Source organism: Ursus americanus, chromosome 1, assembly GCF_024610735.1.
Source record: "Ursus americanus isolate L20-20 chromosome 1, mUrsAme1.1.p, whole genome shotgun sequence".
Taxonomy (NCBI): domain Eukaryota; kingdom Metazoa; phylum Chordata; class Mammalia; order Carnivora; family Ursidae; genus Ursus; species Ursus americanus.
In genome coordinates this window covers 79,769,323-79,784,013 of record NC_142127.1, presented here as the reverse complement: position 1 = coordinate 79,784,013, position 14,691 = coordinate 79,769,323, and the positions used below count along the sequence as shown (strand labels likewise).

Below are 14,691 nucleotides of genomic sequence, written 5' to 3'. Positions count from 1 at the left end.
TATTATTATTCAATATGTTATAGGATTATATTAATTTCTACTGTACCTTCCCATTCTTATGTGTTTCTCATTTTGCCTTGGTTCTGTTTTGCTTCATTTCCTTGGGATTCTATCCTGCATGTGTGCCTATTTAAAAAATCAACGCAAACAGAGTGGGTGGAGAATGTTGGGGTCAGGAGATAGGGTGGATTTTTTGTTTGTTTGTTTTAAGCATGAACAAACACGGGGAAATCCTGCATGGAACAGGAAATCTTGCTAACCTGAACAGGGCAGCTTGCTAACATCCTAATAAGAATGTTGGACTGTGAGCATGTCTTGGGCCTCGGGGGAGCCTGGGACTATCCTCACAGGTAAGAGATGGCCAGTTTCAAGAGAAGAATGCAGAGAGAGAGCACACACTCAGAGCAAGGAATGATTGCTGTCTCGTGTGCCAACTTTACTGGGACTCTAGCCAGAGCCTTAGATTGTAGGCTGTGGGGATGTGGAAATGCCCACTCTATTAGTTATACGATACAGAAACCTGACTCAGGCTGGTGTTAGCTTCGAAGGGTATTTATTAGCTCAGCTGACTAAGGAGACCAAAATTAGATGGTCTTTAGGTTTGGCTGGATCCAGGGTCTCAAATGTTGCCATCAGGCCTCTTTCTCTCTCTTTCCATCCTCCTGCCCATTTTTCTCTGTTGACTGTTCTCAAGCAGACTTTCCCACATGACCATATGGACACCAGCAGCTCCGGCTTCAGTCTTAATAGCACAGTAGCCCCAGTGGGAAAAGAGCTTCTCTCTTTGAATAGTTTCAGCAAGTGTTCCAGGACTGGCTCTCCTGAACCTTGATGGGTCACGTGACTGTCGCCTAGCAGACCACCATGGCCATAGCTTTAGCCTTAGGAGGAGGGTCAGCCCCATACAACTGGGAGCACAGAAGTATGGCTACCCAAGAGCAGATCAGGTTGCTGGTGCCAAAGGAAAGGGGGAGGAGTGAAGATGACCACTGCCTCCACTCTGAGGCTGAGGAAGGCACTCAGTGGTGGCCCTCTGGCACCAAGAAAACTGGGTGTTCGAAAGGGTGGGCATTCGAAAGAGGGGACTTGCAGATCTGCCTGGGTTTTAATCCCAAACCTGCCACTAAGTAGTTACATGACCCTCGCCTCTGTTTCCTTACCACACACACACACACTCACAAAAGAGGTGTGAGCACTTAGCATAGAAGGTTGCCAAGAATGGTACTGGGTCATGTTGGAGAAATGCCTAGCACGTGCCTGCATGTTATCTCATTCTCAGTAAAAGTGAGCTCACGTCTCCATTCTTTTTCTTGACTTGGTATAATAGAGATCTGTACGTATCACAGGCAGCATTTCTGGGTCTTCCTTGTGAAGCTCAAGACTCAACTCTGGGCGTTGAAATGTTAGCGTTCCACCGTTGGATGATACGAGCTGATCATTTTCTGCGGTACTTCTGGTATACGGGCATGTCCTGTGTTTCTGAAGCACCTTCCTATTAGTTTCTTCTCTGATAATGACAACTATGATAATAGTTAACATTCACTGACATCTTATTATGTGCCAGGAAATATTCTAAGCACTTTATGTAGATTGTCTCATTTAAACTCAAAACCAGTCTATGAGGTGAGTGCTGTGATTATTCCCATTTTACTGAGGAGAAATGAAGGCACAGAGAGGTTGACACGCTCAGAGTCATACAAGGATTGGAAGAGCTGGGGTCGAACCCATGCAGTCTGACCCTGAGCTCACCTTGCCCACATAGTGCCTTGTTTCTCAGTACCTACGTACTGCCTCTCTTTGAGGTAGCGTTAATCATTTTCTAAGGGATGCTGGAAGTTGAGTTGTTGCCTGGACCCCTCTTATATCCTTGTTGTTGTTTATATTTCCTAGGTGTTTTTCCAGGTCTGACCATCTTGCCCTCCATATGAAGAGACATATCTAAAACCCCTAAAGGCCAGAGTTGCCATGGCGTCGGCCGTTGTCTGAAGGAAATGCCGTGAGGCAGGGGGCTGGACTTCAGGAGGGGATCCATTGCCTCGCAGAAGAAAGTTCTCACTCATAAACCTCTGTGTACACACACACACAGACACACACACAGACACACACACACTCACATAGACCCACACACACGCACTGTCATGCACTCAGCTATATTTAAAATATATACGTCTATTCTTTATGCCTTGCCCTTGCCAGATGGTAGAAGACGAAGAAGAAGGAGACCAGGTGAACTCAGCAAGGCAGACTGGCTGCTTACTTCAGCACTATTGGAATTATTTCGCGCTGTTGCCAATGGAAATCAAAGAAAATGGATGTGACGTCTCTGCAGGTGGACGGCAGTAAGAGGGGCTTATTTAACTTGCTTCTCAGTGCAACTTGATAGGAGAATACAACGTCGTAAAGTTGCATATGTGTAGCACTAATGTTTCTTTTTAAATAGTTGGGGGAAAATGACCTAGAAAACCAAATTGCAGTTTGGTAGCCAAAATTAACTCTCGGTTTATTTGTCCTTTGTGTGTGAAAAGTCCTACTATCCCGTGCGTCCGACTTCCTCACAGAACTGTTGATCGGTTTGGGTTCTTCTTAGTACTATTGAGATCTTTCGAGTCGATAACAACGGCCTTAGCGGCGGCAGACTCTGGAATAACACCTTACACCTTTCTGGCCTGCATTTCTCTAGACTTCACTCTCAAGGGAGGAGTTTTCTTTTCTTACTTTTTGACTCTTGCACACCATATGCACTAGGGATTCTGGAAACTTCTAGCATGACTGCAAAGTGGCCAAGAGAATAAAGTCCTTGATGATAAATCACAGTATATCCCTTGAGCCTCACCTTATTGCCAGTGCTAGATTTTTTCTTTTTAATCTCTCTGTTTTTGCTAACGAAAACTTGAAAAGCTTATTTGGAAGCTTAAATGTTTTATCTTTTCTCCATGGACTAAACCTCTCCAGGACTCTCGCGGCACCTGGATGTCCAGCTCTCGAAGCAGCCAATCAGATGGGACATCACAGTTCTCTCATCCCCCTTGAGGCATCATGACCTCAGCGCATAGCGATCAACCCCGTGCTGTGTGTCCTTGCTACCCTATAACCAGTTTCAGCATAGATGTCGCTAGTCTCAAAGGGCAGCTGCATATTTAACCTAACTCTGGGTTATGACCTGACAAAAAGCCAAAAATATCACTCTTTCCAGGAGTGGGGAAAACTGAGGATGCCTCCCGAGTCTAGTGGCTTCAGAAAACATCATCCTATCTTCCTCTCTCATACCCACTGAGTTCACACTCCCCCACTTGTTAAAACACACAATTCAAAATGTCATTGTGGGAATGAAGGGTGGACATTTAAGGAAAGGGTTGAGAAGTTTCTCTCACGGTCTGTCTAAAAGGAGAGACTCGTTTCTAATTCTTTTTGGCTAGACCCACCATGACTTGTGACCTAGAGCACCCAGGATCAACAGAGGCCTCACGTTTACTCGGCAAGCTGACTCCAAGGGGGTTCACATTCCTCACTTTTCATCCCACACACATCCACTATCGGTCTCTTATCTACCCGCATTCTTAGCTAGCTGGCACTGGCCTCAACTCCAAAGACTGCCTTTAGGACCATTAAATGGCCTATGCAAGCAAGCGGGGTGGTTATTAGGACAGATTGTATATTTTGTATATTCTGGGACCATCCCTTCAAGACACGTCTAAAAAACAAAAATGGCATTTGGTCCGCACATGGTTGCTGCTCCTTCATACCAGCTGGCTCCCCTTCTGCCCTCCTTTGACTGTTTGACTCATTGACTGTTAAAATGCCGCCCCATACCTTTTTGGGATGCAAAACTGAAGTCTTTAAAAGGAAATGATAATATAAGAAACACAAATACATGTCTGACAGCAACCTTCAAGATCCTTGGCATTTGGTTTCTCAGCTTTCTGCAACCTTTGATTTCCCTGAAGTGTTGAAAAGTGCCCGTCAAAGGGCAAAGGAGCCTCCCAGTCACAAGTACGGTGGCTACCGATGGGACACGTGGGCACTCTGAGGTCTGGCCCTTAAAGTTTTCTTTCTCTTTTCCCCTTTTGCAATGTAGACCAAAAACCAAAACAACAGCAACAACAACAACAACAACAACAAGAACAAAAACCAACAACAACAACAACAACAACAAACAAAAACAAAAAGAAAAACCACCCTAAAACACACACACATAAAAATCTGCCCATTTGCCGGAGGCAATTCTGTATATGTTAGTTGGAGGGTATTTAAAAAAAAAAATCAATTTTATTCCAAAGATTTAAAACTAGACATGACTTAGAAACATTTTCTGGAGCACTGCTTGCTGACAATCTCGTAGTTCTCTACTGCATTTGAGTGCATTTTGTGGCCAGTCCATCAGGGCGTATCATGGGATTATATTTGAATGTGTGGTGCATCCTTTCTGGATGAAGGATGTGTGAGGGACCTTAAACCTCAGCTGTATTAAACTGTAGCGCCTCCAGTCAGTGCACTAGATGAAACTTTAGACACCCCAGATTTTGTTGGTTCGTTGATTTCCCTTTCTCTAGCAGCCTCCAGCATGAATGCACGCACATACCAGTGATGGCATTAGCCGTGGCTGCCACGATTTACAAATGTTCTCTCCCCAGCTGGAGCTGCTCTTGCCTCTCGAAATGCTATTATTAAGGGTTTATAATACTGAATTTAATTTTTGAACTGACCAATGCAAGGCTCTATTAAAAAGAAAGTTTAAAAAAAAAAAGAATGCAAAAGAGTAATCATTGCTTGTTTGCTCCCTGTTGTCATCTGTGGTCTTGAAAATTCTCATTTGAATGTGGCGGAACAAAGGCCCTTTGGTCCTCATCGGTGTCTGAAATGTTCAGTGATTCCTCTCTCTTTTGTATCAGTGAGGTCCTTTGTACTGTGCTCCCGACCTTTCTCAGAACAGGGTGCGCTGAACCGTGATGGTGGGGCTTGCTTGCTTCAGAGTCATTTGCGAACTGTGAGAATTGGCCTGAAATTTGGTGGGTGCTAAGTGTATGGCTTTGAAACTGTTCTTCTCTAGCCCGATTGACACCTGGGAATGATAACCTATCCGTAAAATTGAGGGTAGCACCAATCATTTTGGAAGTGGATTTGTGATAAAATGCCCATCATCTCTGAAATGACAGAGATAGTTGGGTAAGAGCCTGCGAGAGTGAACAGGCTCTCCAAGAGATCACCGTCCGAAGATACTTGGCTCCCAGGAGGACAGGTTATTTAAAACAGTGCTTTACTGGACATTTAAAACACATTAAACCGTTGCTTTCTCATTGAAACTGTTACCTCCTGACATTCCCGGGGACCCCAAATTTGGAAGGAAAAACCTGGCATGGTGTTTCTTGTGGTTGTCCTCTCAAGCACATTTGATCCAGGGTTCAGAGTTTGATGTATAGAGAAAGCGTGTTTCTAAGCCATTGACGATTTTCTTTATTTCAAGTTGTGCTTCTTTCTCCTACCACATGGCTGTAAGTCAAAGATGTGGAAACACGAAATTACAATGCTTCTCCTAGCTACTGGCCTCCTGCCCCACTAATGGTTAATTGGCCCAGCTTAAAGCCTGGTGGTGATGAGTACTGTGTCCAGAAAAAGAAATGCTCAGATTCCATGACAAAGCTGCATTTTATAAAAATATCGGAAACCCCAAAATGAACTTCATGCTGACCATTTCCTTCTCCTCTCTATGTGCTTTCCCTTGCAAAGCCCTTCAAACCCCCCATCTCCTCCCCTCCTGCACCTCTTGTGCCCTTTTTACATCTTAGATTGCCTGATTATAACAGGGTAAAAAGACAGCCAACCTCACGCACGATTAGCAGAACTGATTCCTATTTTTAAAAAATCTTCTTTGAATCTAGAAGCCAGAGAAGATTTTTTAAGGACTTTAGTTGGGGATAAGCTTCCAGATTAGCCATGTCTATTTGCATCAAAGGGGAGCTAAATGGGACTTTCAGGGCAGCTCACCTAGTGCGTTCAGAACATTCCGCCCATAGCCCCCGTGCCCGAATCTGATGGCAAAGTCAAAAGAGATGAACACCACCGGCAAGAACAGCAGCATCTAGCGATCGGTTGCATTGGTTCAGAATGATTTCCTCGATGGAAGTCGCTTTGTAAAGTATAAAATCCAGTGCAAAGCGCTTTTGTCTTCACTTTTGCATGAGTTGGTTTTAGGAGAAGGAAGAAGGTAGGGAAAGTCGGAGAGATGCAACGTATTTAACTGCGAAAACCAGGTTCATTGTTTCTTTCTTTTTAAAAGATCTTAATAGGGCCGGCATTTCTGGCCAATAATTTTGCGCCTGGATCTTTGCCAAAGTGAAAATTCGCTAAATAGAACCTGTTTGAAATGTACTTGTGGAAGCTTTCCCCGGCATCTTCCGGAAGTGGCCACCTGCCAAGTGGGGGGTGGGGGCAGGAGGAGAGAGTTCGAATTCTGAGTCTGGGGTGCATTTCGGTAAACATGGTGATATCTCAGTTGGGAAACGAGAGGGGCTGGCCTGAGCGTACACTAGCGCCTCTTTGATGGCCTCCTTTCCTCAGCGAGGATCTTTGGGAATACTTGAGCTCGAACCACAAAGATGTGTCCAAGGAAACAAAAACTGCTTGTCAATGTGAGATCCCGTGACTAATGGCCTGAGGCTTCAGGGTTTTCTCTTGCTTTTAACACTCTTCAATGCCCCTCTGCTGGTTCCTCGTAGATCCCGGAAAAGGGGGAGAAATAAAGCTGCAGGTCACTTCCTTCTGCGCCCCTTCCGGTAGAGTACTGTATTCTTCAGGTGTTTTGCATTTGCGTTTGTAAGTCCTCGGGAAACAGGTATCAAAAATGGCAGAGCGAAATCCTAGGCCGTCACTTTACTAATATCCCAAACCAGATACTCTTTTCAAACAGGGCTCCCTCTCAGCGGTCACCAGGGAAGGGTGATACGTTCTTTGTTGGGGACTGTTTATACAATTTTTTTCAACTGTAAGCTTTGGAATCGTAAATTGCTTTGACTCCAGCTTCTGTCTACTGCCATAAAATGGACCCCACGTCAGAATAATGAGGGTGGTATGTGTGCGCGCGCCTAGATACGTGGGCACATGGACCTATTGTACCTTCGCAGAAGGAAAACAGGCTACTGACGTTTAAGAGGAGTAGCCACCAGTGCCTAATATCTTTTGGGGGGGATGGATGCTTATAATGCCAGTATATCGAAACCACACTGGGAGTTCCACATGGAGGGAGGGGCGGAGGGTGGGGAGAGGGGACATTTTAATCCTAGGCCTTTGGACTGGAGGCAGAATGATTTCTGCAACTCTAGGTCCTGAAAGGCTTTGGGGCTCATTGGCTGGTTCTCAACCTTTTTATTTTATTTTTCTTTTCCAGCATGCATTTCCTATCTAAACCCAGACTTGGTTTAATTTCCTTATCTTTCACTTCTGCTTCATTCCAGGGAGGAAAAATACACCTATTATGGCCAAGATCTCCTTGCTAACACAGAGGCAAAAATAAATGTTTAATGTTTTTGCAGCCTCCCCTTCCTTTCCGTAAATCCCTCCCCCCACCAAAACCCTTTCTCTCTCATCACCCTGTCCCCATTCCCGCCACACAACTCCCCAGCCACCACCACTTTGCTTTCCAGTCTCCGTTATCCTCTTAACAGTTGCTTGAAGAAATTTATTTTTGCACTATACATTTTCTTTTTGCCAGATGTGTCTAACAAGTGTGTTCGGAGAGACCTCCTCCCAGCCCCCACCCCTCCCCCGCCTCCCCCGGTCACATTCTCTCAGGCCTTCTCTGGTATTTATAATATATCACAGAAGTACCCAGTCTTATAGCCCTCGGTTATGCCTTTTTTTGACATTTTATTTTTTTTAAGCTTTTTATATATATATATAAATATATTACTTTGTCAAGTTTTTTTGCTGTACAAAAGTCTTAAGATTTAAAACTATTATTTGTATTATATGATGGTGGTATGTTAATGTTACAAAATTATTAATGAAGAAAAAATTTATTTTTGTTACTGGTCTGTTTCATAATTCTTTTTTAAATTGGTATATTGTAAGATATCTATGCAAAAAATGTTATGTGACGCATTTTTATTTAAGAATGTAATATGTGTAATAAACAGTAGAATGTGTTTGGCCTTGGAATGCCTTACTGTATTTCTCCTTAGCTTATTTCGTCGGGAAGAAGAAAATCCTCAAAGAGACACAAATGGGTCCTTATATACCTCACGAGAGTTTTCTTTCTCAGAGACAGAAAGGGAAGGCGGGATGATATTAGGTCATTTTTCTTTGTTCGGGAGGTCGTTGGTCATGTGTGTGTATGTGTGTGTTCGTGTATGTGTGTTTTATGGTTTCACTGAGGTGGCTCAGTGCCCAAATGAGAAGGAACTCTGAAGACAGTTTATTTCTTTGAGGGGAGGGGAGCAAATGGTTGGAGGTTATGAAAAGCAATATTTTAGAACGAGGTGGATTATGGGATGTTATTTGTTTCGGGGGTTAGGAGAGCCTTATTGAAAGCAGTTTGTTTGGTGAGAGACGGGGCAAGTTTGTTCTGGGACAGTGTTCAATAGGAGCATGTTTGGAAAGGATAACTGGAAGCGGTTTGTGGAGGAGGGAGGAAGGGCCAAGGCTGGAGGGAATAGGGAGGGGAAGGGGGAGTCCGAGTATAGGAGATGGTTGGGAACAAAGTGAGGAAGAGCCTGCTGACCAGAGGTGGAGAACTTCCGGTGGCCCTACGGAGGGCAGGAAGGTAGATGCCAAGAGAAGCAGCTTCGAACACCGAGAAGAGGTAGGTGAAAGCCCTAAGGGGAAACTCTCAGGACCAAAAAAGAACGCTCACTAGAATCTTCTCTTCCATGCACGACCTCCAGACAAGAACATCCGAGTGAGGAGGAAGGTAGAGAACCTAACTGGTGTCACTATCCCAGCATCCCCTGCAGGGCGATTCCCCAAGAGAAGTGGTGTCATTAACTGGAAACAGCAGTAAACACCTCTCTCACTTCCCGGGGTCACGGCGCTCCTCAAGCTTTCTTTTCACGCTTTGGATTTGGAAGCGGATACAATGGTGAGTAACTTCAGTCCCTCATCAAATGAATCTGACAAGACACTCTTCCATAAATTCCAAAAACTGTGGCTGCAGTGACCGAACTTAGTACATTGGTGCAGACACGTCCCAGTCTCTGAACAGGAAAGCAGGTGTAAGGACGGTTGCGGTGGGTTTGGAAGGGGAGCTGAGAGATTGCGTCCTCACCCTAATAAAACCTGAGCTGCAAGGAGCAGTGGACGCTGCAGGAGCCAGGAAAATGGTTTTGAAAATTGTAAATGTCAGCTGCCACATCTCCCGAGCAGACAAGTGAGCTGGGCAACAGGGCAACCCAAGGCCGACTGAGGAGAAACAACGGAATCCAGGGAAAAAGCGCTGGCCCAGAGTCCGCAGACCAGTCTCCTGGTGCCCGGTCATTCAGATGCTCCGTAACTAGATGAGTAACTTAATTCTCATAGCCAAAGTCATTAGCCTAGAAATTTCTTTACAGAAGGAAGGATAAGAGAGCTTTGCAGTATTAGAACAAGGGTTATGGGGCGCCTGGGTGGCTCAGTCGGTTTGAGTGACTGGCTCTTGATTTGGGCTCAGGTCATGATCGCAGGGTCCTGGGATCGGGCCCCATGACGGGCTCCCTGCTCAGCGGGGTGTCTGCTTGAGGAGTCTCCCTCTCCCTCGCCCCCTCCCCCCTCGTGCTCTCTCTCTAAAATAAATAAATAAATCTCTTTTAAAAAGCACAAGGGTTATTATTCTGTAATAATAAGCTGACTTATAAAAGGATCGCAAATTGGACGTTTTAGGTGGAGGACAACCAGCACTGTGCTGGAATGAGGAGAGGGTAGTAAGTCCAATCATTTCACATAAGGAAGCGAGACGGTTTACATAAGGGGTTATTCTAGACAACTGAAGCTTCCACATTTAGAGACTTAACTTTTGCTTAAAATATGTCTAAAAATACACTACCCACTTTACAACCTCTTTGAGCATCCATTTCTGCAATACAATATAAGTTCAGGGATGACTCCAGACTTTGGGATTACTGTCCTGACACTAAATGACTCCACACTTTGCACTCGGTGACACTGCCTTCTCTGCTGTGTCCTCCCTATTAGAAGTAACAGATCAGAGAAGCAAGCCTGGTAACTTAGTAAGGGCAAAAATCACTATAATCCTAATTCAACAGGCTGTCATCTGAAAGGGTAAGCTGGCTCTCCCGGGGCTGCAAAGTGCATAAACCTCATCACAATTGTAATCCGAGGTTGCATATCCAGTTGGGGGTACTCTGTGCTAATGGAGAGGAACCTCATAAAAGGCAGAGCTCAGTGCAATTGATAAATAATTTAGCATATCTAGCTCATCTTCCACGCTGACTATATGTTTAGAAGAGGAGATAGTTAAGACTTCAAACTGAAGCAAGATTTCGAGGTGGCTGCTAGGTGATGATTTTCTGGGGTATCTGTGATGAGCCAAGTCATGATTCCTTCTCCAACATTAAACATTTTATCTGAGATATTAAAAATGATCAATATTGACCATCTTGAACTTAACCTATTACTTTTTTTTTTTTTAATGTAAGCTCCACGCCCAGCATGGAGCCCGACATAGGGCTTGAACTCACAACCCTGAGATCAAGACCTGAGCTGAAATCAAGAGTCCGATGCTTAACTGACTGTGCCGCCCAGGCACCCCTTAACCTTTTACTTTTTAAACAATTCTGTCTGATCACAAAATAGTTATACATACCACCGTACTATTTTAAAATAATGAAACGACAATGCCAGTTACAAAACGGTGGTAGAACAAGGTTTAGGTTTGTATAGAATTTTCACTTCACATGCACTGCATTGAGCTGCCCAACAAGACTGTATAGTCATGGACTAGGTATCACTCACCACTGTGACCCTTCGCCCTCACAAATAGAGAGCTCCGGGCTCGAAGAGGGCACCTGACTTTGTGAAGGCCCAGGGGGCAGAGTAAATGACAGAGCTGGCTCCTAGGTCCCCTGACTCTCAATCCAGGGGACTTTCCTCTCCACCTCACTGCTTTTGGATAATCCAGGGGCTAACGTGATGCTTATGTGTGTCTAGCCATGACATCACCATTGACCACCCTGACTTTATCTGCCAATTTCTTCCCGATTAGTTACAGAAGATAAACTTTAATATGGATAAATCATGACACATGAGAATTGAAGGGAAGTTAGAGATCTCTTTCAAGGCTACCGTTGTACTTGAGTAAAATATGGCGCAGAGAGGTTGCACCTTGCCCAAGGCTGTCTAGAGCCTCCTTTGCAGAACAAGAGTCAACCCAGGGTTGTTGATAAGCAATCATGCTCTATTAATATTGGCAGCGTTTCTCAAAATTTCACAAATGTTAGTCACTTGAATATGACATTCAGGATTCTTGGGACATCCTTGCACTATTACTTCCTTAATATATATATTTTTAAATCAACCCACTATTTGAAACCTTAAATACCTGTTTTAGCTTCTCCTAAGCAAAAATATACCTGAAACCACTGATTCAACTCTTTTTCCTTTCAGTACAAATGAAAATAAATGTATAACTCAAAATAAAATGTTCCTCATTGTGTCACATTAAAAGACAAACTACTGGTGGTAGTAGAGAGACACTGTTCTGTGCCACAGCCTAAAATCTATTCTGTTCCATTTCTCTTTAGCTAATTATTTAGTCCATATGATGCTCCTTGGAGGACATTTCAAATTGAATCTAAAACTAAGTGCATGTGAAAATTTAATAAAGACTGATTTGATGACTGGGAAGTTACTTAAGGACCCAGAGGTCTCTTAGGAGGAAGCAGATAATGTGACCGCGAGTGAAGTGAGCATGCATTCTCTGCCATGTTTTCCCATCCTTGGAACCCCCATCTTCCCTCAGGGAAAAGCACTCTCAGTGGATGGGCTCATGGCCAGGTCATGCCATTATCCTGGGAATGGAGCCCTGGACGTTAGGAATTGACTGCATCAAGGAAATCGCCTTTTCCTGTGCCTCTCCCCCCAATCAATAGTCCATGCCTAGAAACAAATGTATATGCTATAAAATACGACTTCAAAAATGTGCTCACCTTCATGGTATGTTTCCTGGAATCCCTAGGCCACCATCTGTGTATACACACACACACACACACACACACACACACACACACACACACACAATGCAGCGCCCAAAATATGTTTCCAACCATTTTCCAGGCACTCGATAGTCTACTCCTAAATATTTGTTTTTTGCCTAGTGGCTTTCCTGTTTTTAAACTACAAGTAGCCAGAAAAAGGTAACTCTTTATGCCTTATCCATCATGTGGACCTTAATGCACATGAGTTTATTCTGTCCTTTCACTAGAAAGGCTTCAAGTGCAAGACGGATGAGAGATAGGGGGCTTATGGACAGGAGAAAAACACAGGAGCAGGTGGCTAACTCGGGGACTCAGGAGGTGGAGCGGGGTAAGCAGCTGGGCAGGCAGCTTTTCGCCCATTTCTACAGAACACCACAGGAGAGAGTCAAATGACCTCATGAAGGGACGGAAGCAATATTTTGTTGTGGGCAAAGTCTGCTGCCTGATCAAAATAAGAGTTTACAGGAAGCTGGTCTGCAGAGCTTATCACAGGAAACAGCTACCAGCAAATGGGTGGCCTCTGGTTCCATAATAATGACAAAGACAGAACCCCGGTTGCTGGGCTGGGTTTTGTTCCTTGAAGCACCAACTTCCTGGGTGCTGGTCTTGTGAGTAGAAAGTCAAGTTCCCTTCATAAAAATGGAAAGGCGCTTGAGTCTCTGGGGGAATGTTTAAAGGATCATCCCTGATGGACTGTAAACAGTATCAAAGACAAGCAAGCCAATGTCTTCTCTGCAGCTCCACAGCACACTGTCTTCTTGGGGTTAAGTTTGCAGACGGTTCTGAGAAGCACATGACCTGGGATTATGGGATTGCCAGTCAAAGATCCAGGCTATAAGAAATAAACACCCTGATCTTATTTACATGCTCCGGAGAACTCCCAGAAACAAAGACACAGATTTGCCACTTGAAACCTTACCGGAGTCACTCAGTGTCAAACCTGTTACAAAATCATTTTCCATCCCTGCTTAGAAATAGCTAATCACACCCTAATGTATGTCATATATGATGACAATATTAATGACTGGTTATAATTTAAATCTTGTCTTTGGCTCTGGGAACTTTTAACACCTTTCTGTTCCCAATCTTGTTTTTTTTGTTTTTTCATTTTTTGTTCCCATTTATTCTCTTTTCCTCTTTTCTTTCTCCCTCCCCTCTCCCTCCTGGTGTCTTCAGAAAATCCTATATTGGGCCTCCCTCTCTGGCGTTGTCCCAGTGACCTGGCCTCATCTTCCCAGGTGCCCCTTCTTCCTCCTCCCTGCTTCCTCTGTATCTTTATAGCATCACTGTGTCCCAGTTGGACGGTGTACATTTTTCCGCATAACTGAAAATGATGCTACTGAGAGAATGGCTTGGGTCGCCCTCCTGGTTTCTCTAGGTATGGGTAGAAAACTGCAGGATGACATGGAGAATTCCAACACATCTTCATCTGCTACACACTGTGATCTCCAGGCAGCGGGTCAGTCACTCAGGATATGTGTGCTGTGCAAACGCATACCCGTTTGCATGTTTCTTAACAAAGACACGTGAGCAATCATAAAATAATACTAAAATGAATCTTAGAGAGTCAGGATTGTAAAGTACCAAATTTTCTCTCTTAGCTCACAGTCCTGTCCATTACAACCTGGGGGAGGGGTTTGATTTATGCGACATCATTGTCCCCCAAATAGAAATCGACTTCTGTTTAAATGCATACGGAAGCCAACTGTGTGCGGTGTTTTTCAGAGTGTGAACCAATGACCACCCACAACAGAATCATCAAAGGTTCTTTCCAAAACTGCAATTTTTGGAGTCTCATCCCCATTGGATTCTTCGGGGTGTAGGACCTAAGCATCCACGTTTTAACATGTTTTCTGAGGGTCCTTTTCAGAGCACCTCTGAGTCAGAGAAGCACTCACATGTAAGGCAAAGCCATTGTATAATCTCATGTAAGTGTTTTCTAGTTTTTATTTGGTAAAAATATGGGTTTTCATACGCACTTGTGATTTGCCCGGCGTATGGTATTCTGCTCATCAGACCGCGTTTGTTTAGGATCTGACACGATGAGGATTGCCCTCCCACCAGTTCCCACTGGGGGGCTTCCAACAATAGAGCTCGCTGGTCAAGGAAAGTCCCAGGGACCCTTTCCTGAATGTGTGCTGAAACAGACCTTCTCTGGGTCTTTTCTTAGAAAAGACCTCTGGCGGTAGCTCTTTGGGGATAGTAAGGTTCCTCTTTGTGAGTTTTGATTCGATCTTCTTATCTGGCCTTGGCAGCTCGTGCCCTGTGCTGAAATGATCTCTGGGAGAGTCCTGACCTGAGCATAGGAACGTCAGACTATTACCGGGCCTGAATGACTCACCCCCTCTGGGGCATAAGACCAAAGTCCGAGCCCTGTCCTTGGCTTCTGAGACACCAAAGACACCCTCTCTGTGTCAAGTCCTATCTGTCTTTTAAAACGTTGTCTCCTTCATCACTGCCCCGTGATGCCACTGAAGTTCCTCTTTAAAGCAGAAGTCACTTGGGACTAAGG

General features: G+C 44.4%; 1 protein-coding gene across 2 annotated transcripts in view; it reads left to right on the top strand.

Moving 5' to 3' along the window:
• The window catches only part of KLF7 (KLF transcription factor 7), a 91,219-nt gene extending 83,081 nt beyond the window's left edge, over positions 1–8,138 (top strand). For both annotated transcript variants that reach the window (XM_045806591.2, XM_045806592.2), the window contains exon 4: positions 1,891–8,138. In XM_045806591.2, the coding sequence (XP_045662547.1) occupies positions 1,891–1,942 (52 nt within the window). In that variant the 3' untranslated portion in view covers positions 1,943–8,138. The remainder of the gene's footprint in view (positions 1–1,890) is intronic.
• Positions 8,139–14,691: the final 6,553 nt, after the last annotated feature.